Source organism: Polyodon spathula, chromosome 18, assembly GCF_017654505.1.
Source record: "Polyodon spathula isolate WHYD16114869_AA chromosome 18, ASM1765450v1, whole genome shotgun sequence".
Taxonomy (NCBI): domain Eukaryota; kingdom Metazoa; phylum Chordata; class Actinopteri; order Acipenseriformes; family Polyodontidae; genus Polyodon; species Polyodon spathula.
In genome coordinates, this window is record NC_054551.1 from 15,577,315 (window position 1) to 15,598,768 (window position 21,454).

Below are 21,454 nucleotides of genomic sequence, written 5' to 3' on the forward strand. Positions count from 1 at the left end.
AGTGTGCGGGGTGTCTTATAAGAGATGTCATTGTGAGCAGTTTGAGAGAGAAGACCACGAAGCAAAGCTCATGAACCACTATTAAACAAAAAGGGTTTCACTGTAGAACCATGCCCTAGGTGCTGTGCATGGGATGCCATCTATGCACAGGACAAGACGTAGTGGGATTCTGACAGACCCTGATTTCTCTTACATGTGTTATTATAACGGCCCTATTAGGTAACAGCGGCTAGCAGAGCCTTGTTTAAAGTCGATTTTGAGAAGTATGTTTTCTCATTCAAAAATGCATCGGAACGGCATTTCATATGCTCCGTGTCAACTCTTGAGAATTTTTTGACAACTCTTGACAAATTAGTCTAGTGTTATTTTTATTTTTTGCACTAAAATAACTCAAAATGGCTGTCTGTTTAAACATCATGTCCTGCAGGCAGACAGTACTAGGAGTGCCTTTTTTTGGAACCTAAAAAAATGATAAAGTATTTAGTGAGTTATTTTAATTTTTCATGCATGGTTTATTTTTTGCTAACTGATAAGTTACGCATGCAAGTCGGGCTCCACCATGAAGAGTTAGTTAATGGATATTCTTCAGTTTAATCATTCTCTTTGGGTAATTTAGGTCACTTATGCCCTGTGGTTATTGTGGATCATGTCTTTAACTATTAGATTTTTTAAGACTTATTTTAATTTTTTGTAAATGCTTCTGACCTTAACCAAGTCTGTGAAGCTAAATCCCGGTTACAGTAACATGACTGACAGCACTATCTCCAATGGGGACTCCAGAAGTTGATGTAGCAACAAATTAAACTGCACCTCTTTTAAATATTTACAGTCAAAATATTAGTCAGTATAAATTTAGTTTAGATGCATTACATACACTTTATCAGCATAAATGATATGTATTCGTAATACGAATATACTGTGAACGATAACATATTACAAAAAATATAGTGCATGATAATTAATATTACCAAATGTTTGAGGGTTTGTTTACGAACACACAAATCACATAATAAATTGCTCACAATTATTTGCAGCAACTACAACTCCAGATTGTCGTTTCATCACACTTTAATAAAAGGTTTTCCAGATATATGCAGTAATGTAAGTGTGACAAGCAGATGGACAAATGTAGACACACACCTCCACGTATCCACAGAACCTAGTGCTCTCAATAACGTTATTAAAGTGTGGCATTGTACATCTGTTCACAGACAGCAGTGCACAGTGAGATACTGTACAGATAGATACACTTGGTCCGTGCCCTGATCTGCAGCTCTCCTTTTATGCCACCATAAAATTGCAATCTTACACCATTCTATTACAATTGTTTTTTTGTTTTTTTTTATTATTATTTTACAGTTAACATTAAAAAAGAATACAGTACAATGAATAAAATATAATCTCTGAAGAGATGTGACAAAGAATAGCTTCTGCAGGCGGCAGTTTTGTATCTCCAGCTTTAGAAGGGGTTTGTTTTGCCCACAAATAAACACATAAAATACATTACAATAAATAGGACTTAAGTGTTTTTTTTTTTTTTAAACTAAAATAAAAAATCTCCACCAATAGTAATAAATAAATAATATATTGCATAACTTGTCATTACACAAAGAGGTTCTGATTTTAGGGTTTAACCAAGTGATCTCCCTAGAGAAGTAAGAGCCAATGCCATCTAGTGATCTCTCTAAAGAGCCAGTGCCATCTACTGATCTCTCTAGAGCACAGCCAGTGCCATCTACTGATCTCTCTAGAGCAGAGCTAGTGCCATCTAGTGATCTCCCTAGACAAGAGCCAGCGCCATGTAGTGATCTCTCTAGAGAAGAGCCAGTGCCATCTACTGATCTCTCTAGAGCAGAGCTAGTGCCATCTAGTGATCTCCCTAGACAAGAGCCAGCGCCATGTAGTGATCTCTCTAGAGAAGAACCAGCGCCATCTAGTGATCTCCCTAAAGAGCCAGTGCCATCTATTTATCTCCCTACAGAAGAGCCAGCGCCATCTAGTGATCTACTTAGAGAACAGCCAGCACCATCTTGTGATCTCCCTAGAGAAGTAAGAGCCAGTGCCATCTTGTGATCTCCCACTGTGGATCAACACAGCGGTGCACTGGAACTATAAAGATACTCACTGATCTAGCCTATAATACATATGTAGATGACAGGCACCTATAACAGAACTCCTGGACTCTTACACAGTCCAAACACCTTAAAGTGACTGCAGCTAACAGGAGAATTACAAACATATTACCTGATGTGTGTGTCCAGTCATTATACAAGTCCAAACATACTACCTGCTGTCTAGTCATTACACAAGTCCCACATGTTTTGAAAGAAACACCTGTTATTGTAAATATCAAAGCAAGCCATGCTTTCAGTTAGTGTTACACTGACACATTTAACCTGGAGGTCATGAACCAACCAGCTGCTTCTCGTACTGAATGACATGCTTTCAACAGACTAACATGCTTTCAGACAGTAACATGCATTGAGCCAAAACACACTGCTGGGGTGAAATAACCCAGGAAGTGCAAGTGTAACAGATTTCCTGTGAATAAGGCACAGCAACTGAGAACTTTCTTTAACCTACAACAGTAACACTAAAATGTTTAAAAATGACTAAATAATACATGTTTGCTAACAAATGTGTTTCTTACAAAACTGCACGAGCCCCACATAGCTAATGGAAGTGCACAGCAGGTAGGGTTTATGGGATCATTATGTTAGCTACAACTACTTAGAGTCATTTGAAACAACTTGCTCCTTTTATAGTAAAGCTTATGCGTGTGTGGAAATAACAATAATTTATATTTAACCTGAAAAGTGTATAATAAATAAATAAAAAACCCAATCAGAACCCCTGTGCATTATCAAAGCTGTGGATTCAGTTACACATTTGTGCATACGAATCAGGGAATCCTCTGGACCAATGTGTATTCAGATATAGCAAGTCAGCAGATGGAACCTTTACCAGGGTCATCCAAGAACCTTTGCTGCAGCTTCGACAAAAACCAAACAGATCTACTGCTCATTTGTACGTGGAAATGGAAGACTGAACCCACAGCATGTATCAGGCTCGTCTTGGGAGATGTACTTAGAGAAGCTGACTCATATATGCAGCACAATCTGTATTGAAACAAGATCACTCTTTCAGTAAACCTTTACAAGAAGTGAGTAATGACGTACGAGAGCAGCAAATAACAAATACAAACCTGCTTACATTACTATTAGAAAGTTTGTAACAGACACATAGGCTTTATTCCCAACACCATGTCATTCACTATGCAAAAACCTCCTTCACCAACTCAGTATCGACCATAATCCCACACCAAGCCCCACACGAATCCCCAGACATTTAAAATACCCAGCTTGGCAGAAGAATACAAATGCTTGAGTGAAAGCCTCCCCTATTTTAGTGTCCTCTTCTGTAATGTATTAAATGTACAGGTACAGGGTGTGAATAAAGTGACAGGACAATGAGGTGAAGTCGTGCATGCAGAGAGATGGTTGAGCCTCTGCTGCCAAACAATGTATTGCACTGTCAGCCATTATTACCTGTAGAAAGAAAGAAACAACATTAATTTGAGTATCCCTGTGTCCTGTGACTTAATTGACACTGTGTATGTTCTCATTAAATACACAAGCTGCTGGGATTCATCTTAAAATGTAAAGATATCACATCTAAGAGCCAAACTGCCAAGACATATAGATATGCATAATGTACAGTGATCCTTATTTATAATGTGGCTTTGTAATATAGAACTGCTCCCATCTGCCCCACGATGCCATGCTGTTAACATGTGCATTCTCATTATAATGCTGTACACAAAAGAACAGCCTCATAATAAAGGGGGAGAACTGTATATAGAAATGCTCTTAAAAATAATATGATAAATGTTTTACTTTTTTGCACACAAGGTTATGCAACACAATACATGGGGCCTTAAGAAATTCATAGCAGAATTTGCATGAACCGACTGACCTGCAATTCAGTCCTAAACTGCAAGACGGCTGCATATCGATGACAGCCAGACACTGATGCGTGTTCAGGATAGAGTACACCACAAGTCCAGGCTCAATCAATATTTGATTTCTATTCTTCTAATGGTTTACATGTTTGTTTGTTTTTTAATATGACTACCCTTTTCAATAACCCAAAGTCCAATAAAACGTTTACAAAGTTTAAAGTGTGACAGAACAGCCTTTTCCATAAACTGTTTATAAAGTTTAACATGTGACAGTGTGTATAAAAGACACATTACATTATATTGCTGTGTCCCGTAAGCATACTGTATTGCCGAGATTTTTAAACACATCGTTTGTTAAAAAAACATCATGGATCATAAATCAGCTGTGGAATACATTAACTGGAGAATTTCTCTTCTAAATATCACACTGTATCCAGACTGGAGAATACATCAACTGAAGAGCGTTCACCAGTAGAAAGAGAATTTCTCTTCTAAATATCGCAGTGCATCCAGATCACCTACAACAATGCTGGTATTCTGTTCCCCCAATATAAGAACTTTAAACTCTGTTTCAAAAATTACAAACGACTCAATGGAGTATGGAAAGATGCATGCTGGGAATAACAACAAGAGACAAGGAAAGGAAGGAATGGATAAGAGTGCAAACAAAAGAAGGTGATGTTATTAGAAGAGCGAAAAAACTGAAATGGCAGCATGGGCCGGACATGTAGCAAGAAGAGCAGACCACCGCTGGACCGAGGAGATACTAGACTGGATCCCAAGAGATATAAAGCGACCAAGAAGATGACCTACAGGAAGATGGCAAGATGAAATTGGGAGACACAGCACAAAGGCTTCTAAGGAAGACTCTTGGGGAGGCTTTCATCCAGCAGTGGATTGAATTGAATTTTATATATATATATATATATATATATATATATATATATATATATATAATATATATATATATATGTAATGCAAGGTGAAACTGGGATAGTTAATGTGAGCCATCTGATAATGGCAGGTCTTTGTATCTGATCAATATAAGGGTAAGCTATATATTACATACAGTTATAGGAACATACTGTAGGTATCCTCCTCCTAATGAGACTGACTACATGAGACTTCAGAAATAAGATGTTACAAATCGTTATAAACACACAGCAGGACAGAATCACTGATGATATTTTCATCTTTTGTTGTAAATGAACAACTACCTATTGTTTAATTAGTATCGGACTCTGCACCTTTAAACTGCTTTAAGTATCTCAGTGTGCACTGCCTCTTGTTAGAGGCTTTACACTGCTGTGTGTGCAGCAGAGCCACAGGCAAGAAACCCAGCAAAACAAATGGCACTAAAGACATTGCACTGCACAGCAAGAGGAAATCTGCATTGCACTGGATAGAACTAGAACCCCTATTCCAGTTATTCAAATGCACACATTGCATTATCTGTAATCTAACAATTTAAAGTGATGTTTGAGAGAAAATGTAATACAAGTCTTTTCGGGAACTACAGTTCACAACAAATTCATAATGTTCAGCCACATTTATATACATACTAGGATATATGCTATTTAGGAGTAGAACAAGTTAAATTTCTCTGTTTTCTTATTTTCAGTACTTTTACAGCATTTACATTTGTATGAGAGCTGAAGAATGTTATATATAAAAAATAAATAAATAAACAAATGGCATTTTGCATTTAAAATAAGGGAAATACATGAGTTTATATGTTATGCTATTCCACAACTATACATAAATTTAGTATTTTCTTCACAAAAATTCTGTTAGACACTGGCTAAGGTTTCTTTTTGCAGCAAACTACCATGGTAGCATTGAAAACTCAGCATATAAAAAACATGTGGTCTAAGCAAAATGCTTTCCCCTTACCTGGGAACCCCCCTTGCACCATCACTTCAGATCATCACTGACAGACAGAAAGACACACAGGTACAGACACAAAGCCCAGCTCTGTCTCAAGTACCTGATCAGAATGAACCACAGCCTGAAAACCACATGAGTGAAGCAGGGATGCTAACTAAAGTGGTAAGGCAGATCTGGGTGGTGAATTTAAGCTGTACGCAGAAGGTAAAATAGATTGGGTTTATTAGATGCCTCCCCCCTCCCCCTCTCTCTAAGAATGCAAACACCAGCTCAGTTGAAAACACACAGGAATTGATCTGAGAGCAGTAATGATGTCACAGTTGAGTGCAGCTCCCTACACATTCCTCCCCTGGTCCTTGTGTTATCTGTGACAGGACTGAAATTCTTTATGCCTACACCCGTCCGTCCCTACATGTACCGGTCACAGAGGCTTAGCGATTACTGACAGGCTGACAGCTCTGAACGTGTTTGTAAAGCATTGTAAATCTACTGGCCAAACATCATGTGCAGGATTTTCTTTTAAAACTGCACTGATCAAGAAGCACCACCCCAACTCACTTCAATTTGTTTACATTTTTTAACAGGAAAGACAAGAATTGCATTAACAGGAACAAGTAAGAATTTGTGTTGCAAAAACAAATGCTAGCGTTTGTCCACAAAACTACACAAGTTAACTTTTAGGTGCAATAGTACAAGGGGAGGGAGGGGTTAATACAAATAACCAAATGTACACAGAAATAATTACAAGCAAACAACCACCCTGGAATTGTGTACCAAACATGAAGACAATATATCAAAGTGCTTGGTCTTCATCATCCAGAAACCAAAATGTCATGTTATCACAACATAGTAGCGAAGATTTAAATGAATAAGGATGTAACGATACACTAATGTCACGATATGCTGCGTATTACAATGTGCTGGTCACGATATGATGTGCATCACGACACAGTTAGGGTGCACAATAAATAATTTAATGACAGACTATTTTGCTAAGACACAAATAATAAAATGTTAGGTTATTATCATAACCCTAGTTCCCTGAAATAGATCATGTAACCATTACCAAATGGGATATATCTCTAACAGCCTGAATTACACAAGCACATATATTAAAGCTGCTCCTTTAAGAGCCCCGTACGCGTCAGACATCGTCTCCGTCCCCATGAGAAAAATACAAGTGACTCACAAAATCCCTAGGGCTGCTGGATCTTAGTAGCTTGCAGTACCAACCGGGTCACTGGTACAGGCTCTGGTACCGACCAGGTCACTGGTAAAGGCTCAGAAGACAGTGTAAGAGACGATTTTGTAGATTAAACATTTACAACTTTAACAGTACATTTACATTTTTTTTAATTATTATTATTTAGTAGTCGCCAATTGATTTTTACCCCATTTTTCTCCCAATTTGAATTAGCCAGCTATATTATTTTAGGCTCAGCCCCGCGCTGACTTGGAAGCGACAAAGATGAACGCACACTGTCCTCCGAGATTTGTGCTGTCAGCCAACCGCTTTTTCCAGTCTGCAGGTCCACCACTTCAGAGCTACAGCATCAGAGGACAACACGGCTCTGGGCAGCTTACAGGGAAATCCGTAGACACCCAGCCAGTCTACAGGGGTCACTGGTCCGGGAGACACTCAGACAATTGTCTTGTCCACGGTCGGCAGTGCAATAGCCTGGACTCGAACTGGCAATCTGCAGGCTATAGGGCACATCCTGCACTCCACTCAGAGCACCTTTACCGGATGCGCCACTCGGGAGCCCCACCATTTACAGTATGTTGAGGTGTCTTTGTCATTGGTTCATTAGAGGAGACAGTATATTTATGTGAGGCGTCTCTCTCGTCATTGGTTCATTAGAGGAGACAGTATATTTATGTGAGGCGTCTCTCTCGTCATTGGTTCATTAGAGGAGACAGTATATTTATGTGAGGCGTCTCTCTCGTCATTGGCTCATTAGGGGAGACAGTATATTTATGTTGAGGTGTTTCTTGTCATTGGCTCATCAGCTGAGACAGTAAAATGACAAAGCCTTCTCAAAAGCATTGCAGGTTAAATGCCAGAAATCATGTGGATTTACTGCACATCTTCACACATCAAGGCTCTTGTGGCAGCAGGTGGCATCATGAATTTTAAACACTTCATTAGATATGAACGAGTTTGATAAACAAGATGGCGCAAAGTGGAACTATTTTGTACATTTTACATGTGTTTGTTATTGCAGGGTATTAGTCAAATCACTGGAAAGCCAAATTCTAACTTTTCCATCCATAACTGTAAAACACAATGGTAGAATATGTAGTAACACAAAGAGAAACTTAGTCAAATTCTTTGACGCAAGTCTTTCTCAATGACTCCGATTGCTTCAAAGCAATATATCATAACATTTGTAAAGGGTAATTTACTGTATTTGGTACTATGCCAATGATTTTGGACTGACAGACTCCTGTCACTGAATTTAAAAAGATTTTGTGAACAAAGCATACCCGGTAGATTAATCATATCAGATTGAATGAATTATAAACATGAAGTAATATAGAAATGTGAAACCAGATCCATATCATTGATGCCCTGAGGTTAAAAAAAATGGGCAGTGAAAAGGGTCATTTCTACAGGACACCACCTGTAATGGAACTTTATTGGGAGAATCATAGAACACATCTTGTAAATACCCTATCTAAAAGGGAGCAGTCTACATCAATAATACGTCAAAAGAATGGTTAAAAGAATGAGGTTAAAAGAATGTGACACTGAAACGGTTGTTATGTTTACTGGTCACGTGAGAGAATCATAGAATACAACTGTGTACCAGCTATACAGCCCCTTTGTGAAAGCATGTATGTCTGTATCATTGACATGGCCAGAGGTTAAAATTATGCAGTAATGCCAGGGATAATTGTTAATGCACAACACTGATAATGGAACTTAAGAAAATGAAAGAACACAGCTGTGTACCAAACATTAAGTGTATATCTAAACATGCTGTGCCAGCTATAACTTCAAAAATCACATGCCCTATAAACATTAAGACAGTATCTAAACATGCTGAACCAGCTATAACGTAAAAAATCACATGACCTCCAAATGGCTGCTGAGATATGAGGCTCTGACCCTGTGGCTGGGGAAGCTTTGCAAATACTCTGGCACTAAAGGATTTATTTCTCTTGTATATATAACAAAAGGTTGCCACCCTTATTTTCTGTCATATGCTGGCTTCGGAATATGGAACCTCTCTAAATGATCCTATTAGTTACTATATTTAAACTGCATAAGTCATGACTCCTGACAAGCTGATAAACTGAGCACCACCCCCTCCCTCCAAACCACTGTGCTTATATATGCAGTACAACTCCACCCACTAATACTCAGGTAGTTTACCTGTAACATTTTACTAGTTTTATGTAAGCAAACACTCTACCTATGTACTATTGTATATTTTATACAAAAAGTCTTAATGACAATAATTACAACAATAGCAAAAATACATTATATTAAAAAAAAAAAACCTTTAAATCCATATTTTAAACACTGAAATTTTTCAGTCATACAGTCCTAACAGGAAAAAAAAAAGTCATAAATAAGAGATGTTACGTCAAAAAGTCATAATTAAGCAATGTGATGACACCTTGCTTGTTTATGACTCTCACAGCTGTATTTCTCGGTATCCTCTGTACGTCTTTTAAATGGATGACTGTCGTTTTTATTATAAAAAAAAATTCCAATGGCTGAAAATGTCAGCCTGTTTTAAACTTCCCACACTAGTAGCCACAGAATCATTCATCAGAGACCAAAAAAACAAAAACACAAAGAAAACTGCCTTTGATATAAACTTTGTGAAAACATCCCTACAACAGGTAGGAGAGACGAGACCTGCATGACATCAGCATTGGGGAGCTCAATGTTCATTTAGCCAGCTTTGTAGTCTGTATACTGGAAAGAAGAACGAACTGCTGCCACCAGGAAACTACATGGAAAGCTTGTTTGGAGCGCAATGACATGGGTGTCACAGTATAAATCTATAAGCACCCGCCACCAAGGAAACATTCGAAGGCAAGAGATACCGACTCTGACAGCGATTCATCTGTGACGTTTTACTGTGTTTTAAAATTAAAAGGCTATTTAATTTAACAAATGTCATACCACATATACTACTAAAACAATAACAAATGGGGCTGCAGTGAACTACTGTACTTTTGTTATAACTGTATGTTATAATTGAGTCTCTGGTTCTGGAGAAAGTGTTTGATCATACTAATTAAAGCATTTTTTGAATTAGTCTTTAAATTAGTTGCCTTACGGAAAATTGCTTCTAAACAGGGCCAGAAATTTTTTTTGTCTTGAACAATCCTGAGCACAGAGTTTGGGTGATTTGTCATGGAATGATCCTGCATCACAAGTTCCACTGTATTACAAAAAATGTCTATTCATACATAGGTACATGTCAAAAAAAAATATTCCTGTAAAATATGCCTTCTTGCATCATAGCTCCAATTTCTGAGTAAGTGTAGTGAGAATGATAGCAATCAACATTAAACGGTAAAGAAACAAAGTATTTTGAAGAAACTTACTCTAAGAACTAAACTCTAAATAGCATGTGCTAAGGATACAGCAGAATGTTCAAGTGTGACATGCTACCATCACAACCGTATACGATACACCCCGTGGTGTGGTGCACAATACTTACTGTTAAGTCTTCCATTGTCATTTTAAACATAGACCACTATTGACATTTTAGAGCAGTTTCTATCACCAGGGAATCTCCCTGGCTTGCATGGACCTTTTATTTGGAGTGGTAATCCCAGGATAGCTGTGGTTAGGTAGTTCATTTAATCCATGGTGATTTCCAAGATATAACATGCTTCAAAAAAAGCTGTATAGATTGTTCAGATCACTTTGTAAGGTGTCTTTATCAACATACGTTTGTCTACTTGCCTTAAGGTCCTAGTTACAAAACCTCAACGACTAAATAAATGCACCTCTTTGAAACAGCTGTGAAAGGTTTCGCAAAGTGCAAACTTAATCAAAATGTACTTTAAACAGTTCTTAACATATTCCTTAAAACAGCTCTTAAAGTTTTGTGAATATGACATTGTGTTAAACAGTTAGTGGGGTTCTGAAAAATATAGCGTTACACGTCTCCCCATATGTTGCTACAACTGTTTAAATAATGTAACTGTCATTTTTCTACTCATTGTTAACACTCTGATATGTTTTTACACTACAGTCTGGACTAGGGTATAGCTTTACCTTGCATCCTGACAAGTTTTTACACTTATAAATGAAAGTCTCTCTCAAAGGTCTTTCCAAGATGGCTGCTTAGTGCCGTCACGATGTTAACAATGAAAAGAAAAATGACAGGTATGTTATTTAAACAGTTGTAGCAACACGTGGGGACTTATGTTATATTTTTTGGAACCCAACTACTTACTCTTTTAGCGCATTTGTAAACATTAAAATCAATTTTTCAATTCATTTTTAACTAGTAATTTATTCTCACTTTTGAAACCAAATATAAACAGTCCCTCAAAAACAGTTTTAAAAGCATCTTAAAGTTTTGTGAATAGGACCCTTTGCTTCTTATAAGTTCCACATTCAAATGTTACGTTTAAAATTCTGGATGAATGCCCTACTTTACCACATTTAACATATGTAATGGAACAGAACCGCTGATATCTGCTACACAGCAGTGACCTCTCACAGCAATGGATAAAGTGGTAGTAACTCACCCCACTCAGAGTCATGCTCATCCCCGTTGCTGGCCCCATCCTGCCCCAGCAGTGCAGGAACAGTTGGCTCTTTGTACGGAGGGGGGAGTCTCATTGGGGGAGGGGCTCCTCCTGAGGCAGGGGTCTAGGGGGAAAATAAAAAAAAACCTTTACTACAATCCAATCAACGCCAGGCTACCAGATTGACCTATATGCATCACTTTTTGTTCAATTGCCATCAATAACCAGCAACCAGACTCCCAGCATGAAGTATTAATCCAGAACAGAAATCAAAGCATTGGCCTGAAGCAGCACAGACAATCACACCACCGACCAGCCACCCTGCACAATCTATTATAATCCAGAACAGGGTTTGTTTTACATGAGTGTGTGTTCAGGGTTTGTTTTATACAGTGCCTATAGTAAGTACTCATCCCCGTTGGGCATTTTCACACTTTGTTGTGTTACAACCTGAAATCTTGATGCACTTCAATGGGATTTTTTTTTTCCTTTCATTTACACAACCTACTCAACACTTTGAAGAGGCAAGAGAATTTTTATTGTGAGAATTTTTATTGTGAAACAAGAGTTAACGAAAAAAACTGAAATGTCTTGGTTAGATAAGTATTCACCCCTCTGAGTCAATACTTTGGCAGCAAATTCAGCTGTGAGTCTTTTGGGGTAAGTCTCTGTCAAGTTTGCACACCTGGATCATGCAATATTCGTCCATTCTTCTTAGCAAAATTGTTCAAGCTCTGTCAAGTTGAATGGCGATCGTTGGTTGACAGCAATCTTCAAGTCTTGCCACAGATTGACAACAAATTCAAATCCGGTCTTTGACTGGGCCACTCTAGGACATTCACTTTCTTTTTTTTAAGCCACTCCAGTGTCGCTTTGGCTGTGTGCTTGGGGTCATTGTCCCAGTCTTAGGTCTTTTGCAAACTGAAGCAGTTTTTCTTTAAGGATTTACCTGTATTTAGCTCCATCCATTTTGCCCTCTACCCTGACAAGCTTCCCTGCCAATGAAAAGCATCCCCATAGCATAATGCTGCCATCACCATGCTTCACAATAGGGATGGTGTTACCTTGGTGATGTGCTGTGTTGGGTTTGCGCCAGACATAATGCTTCACATTTAGGCCAAGTAGTTCCATTTTTGTTTCATTAGACCAAAGACTCTTTTGCCACATCTTTTCAGGGTCTCCCACATGCCTTTTTGTAAAGTCCAAGCGGGATTTTACATGAGCTTTTTTCAGAATTGGATTCCTTCTTGCCATTCTTCCATAAAGGCCGGATCTGTGGAGTACCTGAGCTATTGCTGACACATGGACAGTTTATCCCATCTCAACCATGGAACGCTGTAGGTCTTTCAGAGTTGTCATTGGCCTCTTGGTGGCTTCTCTGACCAATGCCCTTCTTACCCGGCTGCTCAGTTTGGGTGGACGGCCTGCTCTAAGCAGATTCTGGGTGGTGCCGTATACCTTCCACTTCTTAATGATCGACTTGACTGTGCTCCAAAGGATATTGAATGCCTTTGAAATCTGTTTATACCCCTCCTTTCCACAACTTTATTCCAGAGTTGTTTTGAAAGCTCCTTGGTCTTCATGGTAGTATCTTTGCTTTGAATGCACTACCCAGCTGTGGGACCTTACAGAGACAGATGTATTTAATCTGAAGTCATGTGAATCACTTTTAGTTCACACAGATGCACTCCATTTAACTTATTGTGTGAATTCTGAAGGCAACTGGTTGCACCTGAGCTTATTAGAAGTGTCATAGCAAAGGGGGTGAATACTTATCTAATGAAGACTTTTCAGGTTTTTATTTTTAATTGATTTGTTTTTTCACACATTGAAAGTGTTGAATAGGTTGTGTAAATCAAATGAAAAAAAATCCCATTTAAATGCATTAAGATTTCAACAAACTGTGAAATCGTACCGCACACATTGAAGTGTTGAATAGGTTTGTGTAAATCACAAAAAAAAATCCCATTTAAATGCATTAAGATTTCAACAACTGTGATATCGTCCGGGGGGGGGGGGGGTGTGCAGATACTTACTATAGGCACTTTATGAGTGTGCTAACGCTTTGTTTTATATGAGTGTGTGTTCACTGGTTTTGCACCTGTGAAGTGTTTGACTGGTATATTTATATATATATATATATATATATATATATATATATATATATATATATATATATATATACACAGTGCCTTGCAAAAGTATTTAGACCCCTGACCAATTCTCTCATATTACTGAATTACAAATGGTACATTGAAATTTCGTTCTGTTCGATATTTTTTTTTTTAAACACTTAATCTCAAAATCAATTATTGTAACATTGGTTTTATGTTGGGAAATATTTTTAAGAAAAATAAAAAACAGACATATCTTGCTTGCATAAGTATTCAACCCCCACACATTAATATTTGGTAGAGCCACCTTCCGCTGCAATAACAGCTTTAAGTCTTTTGGGGTAAGTATGTACCAGCGTTGCACACAGTGTCAGAGTGATTTTGGCCCATTCTTCTTGGCAGATTTGCTCCAGGTTGTTCAGATTGGTTGGACGACATTTGTGGACCACAACTTTCAAATAGTGCCACAGATTCTCAATGGGATTGAGATCAGGACTTTGACTGGGCCACTGTAGGACATTCACCTTTTTGTTCTGAGCCACTCCAATGTTGCTTTGGCCTTGTGCTTGGGATCACTGTCCTGATGAAAGGTAAATTTTCTCCCAAGCTTCAGTTTTTTAGCGGACTGAAGCACATTCTCTTGCAGTATTTTCCTGTATTTTGCTCCATCCATTCTTCCTTCAATTGTAACAAGATGCCCAGTCCCTGCTGATGAGAAGCATCCCCACAGCATGATGCTGCCACCACCATACTTCACTGTAGGGATGGTGTGTCCTGAGGCATTGGCAGTGTTAGGTTTGCGCCACACACATCGCTTTGAGTTTTGGCCAAAAAGCTCTATTTTGGTCTCTTCTGACCACAAAACCTTTTCACGTCGCAGCTGGGTCACTCTCATGCTTTCTGGCAAACTCCAGATGTGCTTTCAGATGGTACTTTTTGAGTAACGGCTTCTTTCTTGCCACCCTCCCATACAGGCCAGTGTTATGCAGAGCTCCTGATATGGTTGACTGGTGTACCATTACTCCACTCCCAGCCAATGAACTCTGTAGCTCCTTCAAAATGATTGTTGGCCTCTCTCACAAGTCTCCTTCTTGTTGTAGCACTGAGTTTTGAGGGACGGCCTTTTCTTGGCAGTGCCTGGATGGTGTGATGCAGCTTCCACTTCCTGATTATTGACCCAACTGTGCTCACTGGGATATCCAAACACTTGGATATTATTTTGTACCCTTTCCCTAATCTAAGCATTTGTATTAGTTTATCTCTAACTTCTGTAGAATGCTCTTTGGTCTTCATTTTCCTTCAGATTCACAGCCTTACCAATAATCCTTCAACAGTGGGGTTTTTATCCAGAAAATGTGACAGCAACTTTAATGGTTCAAAGGTGGAGGCCAATGGTAAAGTAACTGTGTCCTCGTTAGGGCAATTTCTTTCATCGGTGCAAACTGGGAGCTTCCACAGCACAGGGGTTGAATACTTATGCAAGCAAGATATTTCAGTTTTGTATTTTTCTTAAAAATATTTCCCAACATAAAACCAATGTCACCTTACAATAATTGATTCTGAGTTTAAGTGTTTAAAAAAAAAAAAAAAAAAAAATTAACAGAACAAAATTTCAATGTACCATTTGTAATTCAGTAATATGAGAGAATTGGTCAGGGGTCTAAATACTTTTGCAAGGCACTGTGTGTGTATATATATATATATATATATATATATATATATATATATATATATATATATATATATATATATATCGGAAATAGTTAAGAACGACAAACAGTAGTAAGCAATTCTTGCTGTTATATATACATATAGTTATAGATATATACACACACACACACACACACACACACACACACACACACACACACACACATACATATATATACACACACACACAGTACCAGTCAAAAGTTTGAGTACACTTGCTGACAACTAGGGTTTTTTCATAATTGACAATGTTTTACAGCGTATACGTTTCTGTAAATTCTTGAAAATGAAAACACATGTTACAATATACAAAACAAAACATAAGGAGCATCAAAGCAATGTTCAAGAAAATTGTCTCTATATCTTGGATTCCTCAAAATAGCCACCCTTTGCCTTAATAACAGCCTCACAAACATGAGGCATTCGGTTAACAAGTTTCAGCAGGAAATCATCCGACATGACTTCCCAGCTCTACTGCAGCAATTCCCAGAGATGTAGGGTACTTGTGGGTAGCTTTGCTTTGACTCTTCTGTCTAGTTCGTCCCATACGAGTTCTATGGGATTGAGGTCTGGAGAATGGGCAGGCCAGGTCATTAATTGAGTTGTCCTTCACTTTCCTTCTTTACCAGATAGTTCTTGCGCAACTTTGAGGTGTGTTTCGGGTCATTATCTTGCTGAAGAATGAAGGACTGCCCAACTAGCCGTAATCCTGATGGAATGGCATGCCTCTGAAGTATGCTATGATAGCCATGCTGGTTGAGATTGCCATGGACTTGGTAAAGATCACCAACTCTGTCACCAGCAAAGCAACCCCAGACCATGACACTGCCTCCTCCATGCTTGAACCCATGTGCTCACCCTCTCTGCATCTTACAAATACTTGGCGGTTGGAAAAATATTTCAAATTTTGACTCATCGGTCCATAAGACCGGCTTCCACTGCTCAAACATCCAGTTTCTGTGTTTTTTGGCCCAGGCAAGTGTCTTCCGCTTATTCTGCACTCTTAACAATGGTTTCTTTGCAGCAATTCTTCCAGTTAGGCCAGCTTCACGCAATCTCCTCTGAACAGTTGATGTTGAAACATCTGTACTTCTAGTAGCATTTAGCTGAGCTTATATTTCAGGGGCAGTTAATTACAGGTTTCGCAGACTTGTGACTCGAATGAACTTGTTCTCTGATTCTGAGGTCACCCTTGGCCTGCCTGACCTTGTTTGGTCCTCATGAGTGCCACTTTCTTCAAATCGTTTGATGGTCTTGGCCACAGCAACTACAGGCACTTGCATAGTTCTTGCGATTTGTCTTAAAGATTGACCATTTCTTAAAGTAATTACATCTTTTTTCTTTGCTTAACTGAGCGTATTTTGCCATTTTCTGCTCCCTTACATTCAGGAATGACAAACTTGTGCCTATGCTACCTATATTTATAGTAATCATAGACCCTCACCTTTTAACAATAATTGGTGACAAAAGGTTAATTAGGTAACATGCTAGTTAACTCAGAGAACATCTAACAAAGACATTTTTATAATTAGGCCAGTGTTCTAACACCGTGTTATACACATTTCAGACTTTTAACTGACTTGGGCTTCAGGCTGAAATACCCTTGCTTTGGGTGACCACTTCATTGAAATTGACAAGATTTACATTTTCATTTAAAAATTTAATTTATGAATGCAATTCACTTATGATTATCAGCTTATATAAGTACACCTATGATATAATGAAATACTAAGTGTTTATAGACAAGTTTATACAGTTAAAAGCATAGATAATCATGAAAAACCTGGTTTCAAGCAGGTGTACTCAAACTTTTGACTGGCATTGTATGTATGTGTGTGTGTGTGTGTGTGTGTGTGTGTGTGTGTGTCATAGATATATATATATATAATATATATATATTATATAATATATATATATATATATATATATATTCACTTTCCAATGTTCACAAAGGTTACTTAGTTCTCATAGTACCAAATGCGGAACATTACTCACAAACTGTAGCAGACGGCTTAACCTACACAGTTTGTCACAGTCGAAAGCTGCTCAAACTGTACTCCTCAAATGCTTGTCTGATATCTATTTAATATAAGCCTTCTTAAAGGTTGAATGTGGGGCTCTATGAATATGTAAATAAGATAATTAAACATTATCGCTTTACACATTTTTTCTGACACTATACTTTGCAGAATTAGGAAACGTCTGAAACTGTAGCTGGAGTCTGGCTGTGAAATTGCTTAAAATAAATGTATGTATCTGGACTCAAAGTTGGAATTCTGTATACATTCAACTCTGGTGCTTATTTTATTACAATTTTAAATGTATATAAACAATGTACATGTAATATCTATTAGACCCTGATACTGACGTGATACAGCCATCTGAAATGTCTGTGTATCAGATTAAAATGAGCTGTACTGTTTAGTTATTCTTATTTAACTATATACTATAAAATCTATCTATCTATCCATTGACCCATTCATCCATCTTAAAATATAAAATGCATATGCATCTGATTTGCTCAGAATACTGATCCTAATCTGTCGCACACAGAAGAGACTTGGCAGGGGCTTTGCTTTATGTTTGATACTTGCATTGTATCTAAAATCAGGAACAACCCTATGAATAAAACATAGATACTCCTGTAAATGTTCCAAACACATCACAGAAATATGATATGGGTGTTTAGTTACTACAGCTTCCAACAGAATCAATTTCATTATGATAAAATGGTTCAGATTATAGGTTAAACCAGCAGGGTTCTGATTAGCCTTGCATGCTACTTACCTATGTACTGATTGCAATCAGAATTATTTTCATTACAAGGCTGTATAAACTCTCTGCAAGTTTGACTACACACAACAAACTAAATATTGATGTACTTATTGAATATTATTTCTCCAGATACAATATCTCATTTAGGCACACATATATATATATATATATATATATATATATATATATATATATATATATATATATATATATACACACTTAAAAATTACTAAAACATTCATTACAGAGACAGTGGAATCCAATATTGCATTGCTGAGGTAGAACACAACTAGCAACAGCTCTGAAATCAAACCTGTCAGACAGCAGGCATAGTCCTGAATTCACAGCACAGCGCTGTCACCATACAGAGACACAACATGCACTGGATATGTCCACTTGGAGTGCAATCAGTTTGAAATATCACAGAAAGCTTAATGCAAGTAAGAGATGTATCCATCATTTTCAGGGACAGTTTACCATTTCTAATTCAAACTCAATGTGTCACACCCCCCCCCCCACTCCACAAATACATATCTTAATATGGGTCTCATTTGAAACATTTGCTCAGCTGCAGTTAACACAGTGCACATTAGCAACCAGCATTAGATATTCAAAATAAACAGGTACAGGCTGGTTGCTCAGCGTTTATCAAAGTGAGCCATGCTGAATCGAAGCTAATTAGAGTTTTATGTTGCATGGGCTGGATTATGAATTAGCGCCTCTGGATACAGAAAGTCTTGACTCAAAAATAATCTATTAACATTAAATCACTGATCCATTTTTTATGCCTAAAACCTGCCAAAGGGCTTATCACATTGAAGAAAGAGTACCTCAAGGGATTTCTAAGCAAAAAGCAGAAACAACTGCAGTGTTATCCTCTGTCCACTAGGGATTGCTGCAGTAGACTGTTTGCAGCACCTACTGTGAATTATAACAGGTTATTTGTGTTTTTTTTAGTGTGTGTTTTAAAGTGTGGTCCTTAATTTTACAGATCCAATCCGAGATGCAGTACTATCAAAACATAAGAACTAATTTTAGCTTTATGTTCACCTAAAGCTTTAACAACTAAAAAATAACACTGTGTAACAATTTTTTTTTTTTTTTTTTGTTCCTGGGTAGTAAGTGTTATTTCCTAATTGCTTATGCCTCAAAAGTACAGAAAATGGCTATTATTCCCCACAAACTTTGCTTGTGTGACCAGGACAGTGATATTTCAAAATATCATTATTTCCAATGGGAAAAAGGGCAAATGTGTGTCTTTTCGTTCACATAAAGTCAGAAAAAAAACAACATATGAATCCAAATTAACATGTATTTATACTAAAGTAATACAAAAATGACTACAAAAGATTTAGAAGTGAGTAGTTTTTCAAGATTTACGATTATACTGTACTGTACAAAAATTGTGTTACATAGTGTAATTACAGTAATATGAAATCGGAACCTTAAAATAGTCTATGCTTTATAGTATACATACTATTGTTGTCCATAGCATGCAGCATGTTCTTTGAGCAGGATTCTAGATTCTAAAATACAGTCAATGGTTTGTGTCTAGTCACCTCTCTCATTTTAGCCTTCAAGAAAGCAATTATTTGAGTCTAGTCAGATCTCTCATCTAGTAGTCGGCCCTTTGCTACCTTCCAATTCCGGGTATAAGAATATATTAGTGTTGGTAGCTTACGCAATACGATACCCAGAAGCAGTTCCGTTGAGGTCTACTAGTGCCCCTGCGATAGCCAAAGAACTAGTGCAGATTATGGCTAGAGTTGGGATCCCAAAGGAAATCCTGAATCACGGAACTAGCTTTCTGTCTAATACATTACAGCAAGTTTATAAAATATAAAAAATACGTCCCATCAGGACATCTGTTTATCATCCACAGATGGATGGTTTGGTGGAAAGTTTCAATCAGACCCTGAAGCATATGCTGCAACGATTTGTGAATCAAGAGCAAAAACATTGGGCATCGCTTCTTCCCTACCTCCTTTTTTCAGTGAGAGAGGTGCCACAGAGTTTGACAGGGTTCTCCCCCTTCTAGATCTTGTACGGCTAACAGCCTCGCGGCATTCTTGATCTGTTGAGAGAGGGGTAGGAGGAGCACAAAGGCTCATCCAAAAATGTATTGCAGCATGTGCCCCTACTCAGAGATCACCTAGATTTGGTCAGTCATTTGGTACAGGACAATCTCTAATTGGTTCAGCACCGGCAACAGCAGCATTACAATCAAAATGCACGAATTCAAACATTTCGACCAGGAGACAAAGTAATGCTGCCACCTTCATCAGAATTGAAACTATGTGCTAAATGGCAGGGTCCATGGGAAGTGATTTGGTTTATAGGAAAGGTGAATTATAAAATGCGACAGCCTGATTGCCGTAACGAAAGAGACATTTATCATATAAATCTATTAAAGTCCTGGCAGGCAAGGGAGGCCTTATTTATAGCTCCAGGCGAAGTAGAGGATGATTTAGGCCCTGGTCCAGAGACCTCTAGCACAAAAGACATTTCGATGGGGGAACAGTTATTTCCTAATCAGCAGTCGTGAGCTGCATAAGTTAATTGAGGAGTTAAATTATGTTTTTTCTGATGGGCCTGGTAGAACTAACATTGTTGAATATACCATTTCTTCCCCAGGTGTCATGGGGCGACCTTACTGGATCCCAGAAAGTCGTTGAAGTGGCATTTGTAAAGAGGTATGAGGTATGCTCCTTCCAGGAGCGAGTGGTGCAGTCCAATTGAGATAGTGGCCAAAAAAGGAAGGCACCAACCACTTCTGCATTGATTTCTATAAGGTAAACGTTATTGCCAACGTCAATGCAAACCTCATGCCTCAGGTCGACGAGCTTCTAGATAGACTGGGAACTGCTAGGTTTATCTCCACTCTGGACCTGATGAAAGGATACTGGCAGATCCCCTTAACCTGCAATTCTAGAGAGAAAACCGTATTTTCAACACCAAGGGGCTTTATGGCAGTTTGGGCTTCATGGTGCGGCCACTGCCTTTCGGACACTGCTGGACCATGTTTTAATTCCACATCGGGAATATGCGGGGCAGCATATGTGGTTATTTACAGCTCCATGTGGTTAGCACATATAGCTAGGATCATGGTCGTTCTTCAGGCTCTAAAAGCAGCCCGGCTGACAGCTAACTTGAGAAAATGTGCATTTGCCAAAACAGAGACTCAATATTTGGGATTTATAAAGGCGAATGGAAGGGTGAAACCTGTTGTCGCCAAGCTCCAGGCTTGGTGGATGCAACAATCACCAAAACCAAGGTTCAG

The 21,454-nt window shown here is 38.2% G+C and overlaps 1 protein-coding gene across 1 annotated transcript in view; it reads right to left on the reverse strand.

The window, feature by feature from the left end:
• The window catches only part of patj (PATJ crumbs cell polarity complex component), a 250,035-nt gene that overhangs the window by 165,168 nt on the left and 63,413 nt on the right, over positions 1–21,454 (reverse strand). The window contains exon 11 of the mRNA XM_041278026.1: positions 11,576–11,699. Within this exon, the coding sequence (XP_041133960.1) occupies positions 11,576–11,699 (124 nt within the window). The remainder of the gene's footprint in view (positions 1–11,575; positions 11,700–21,454) is intronic.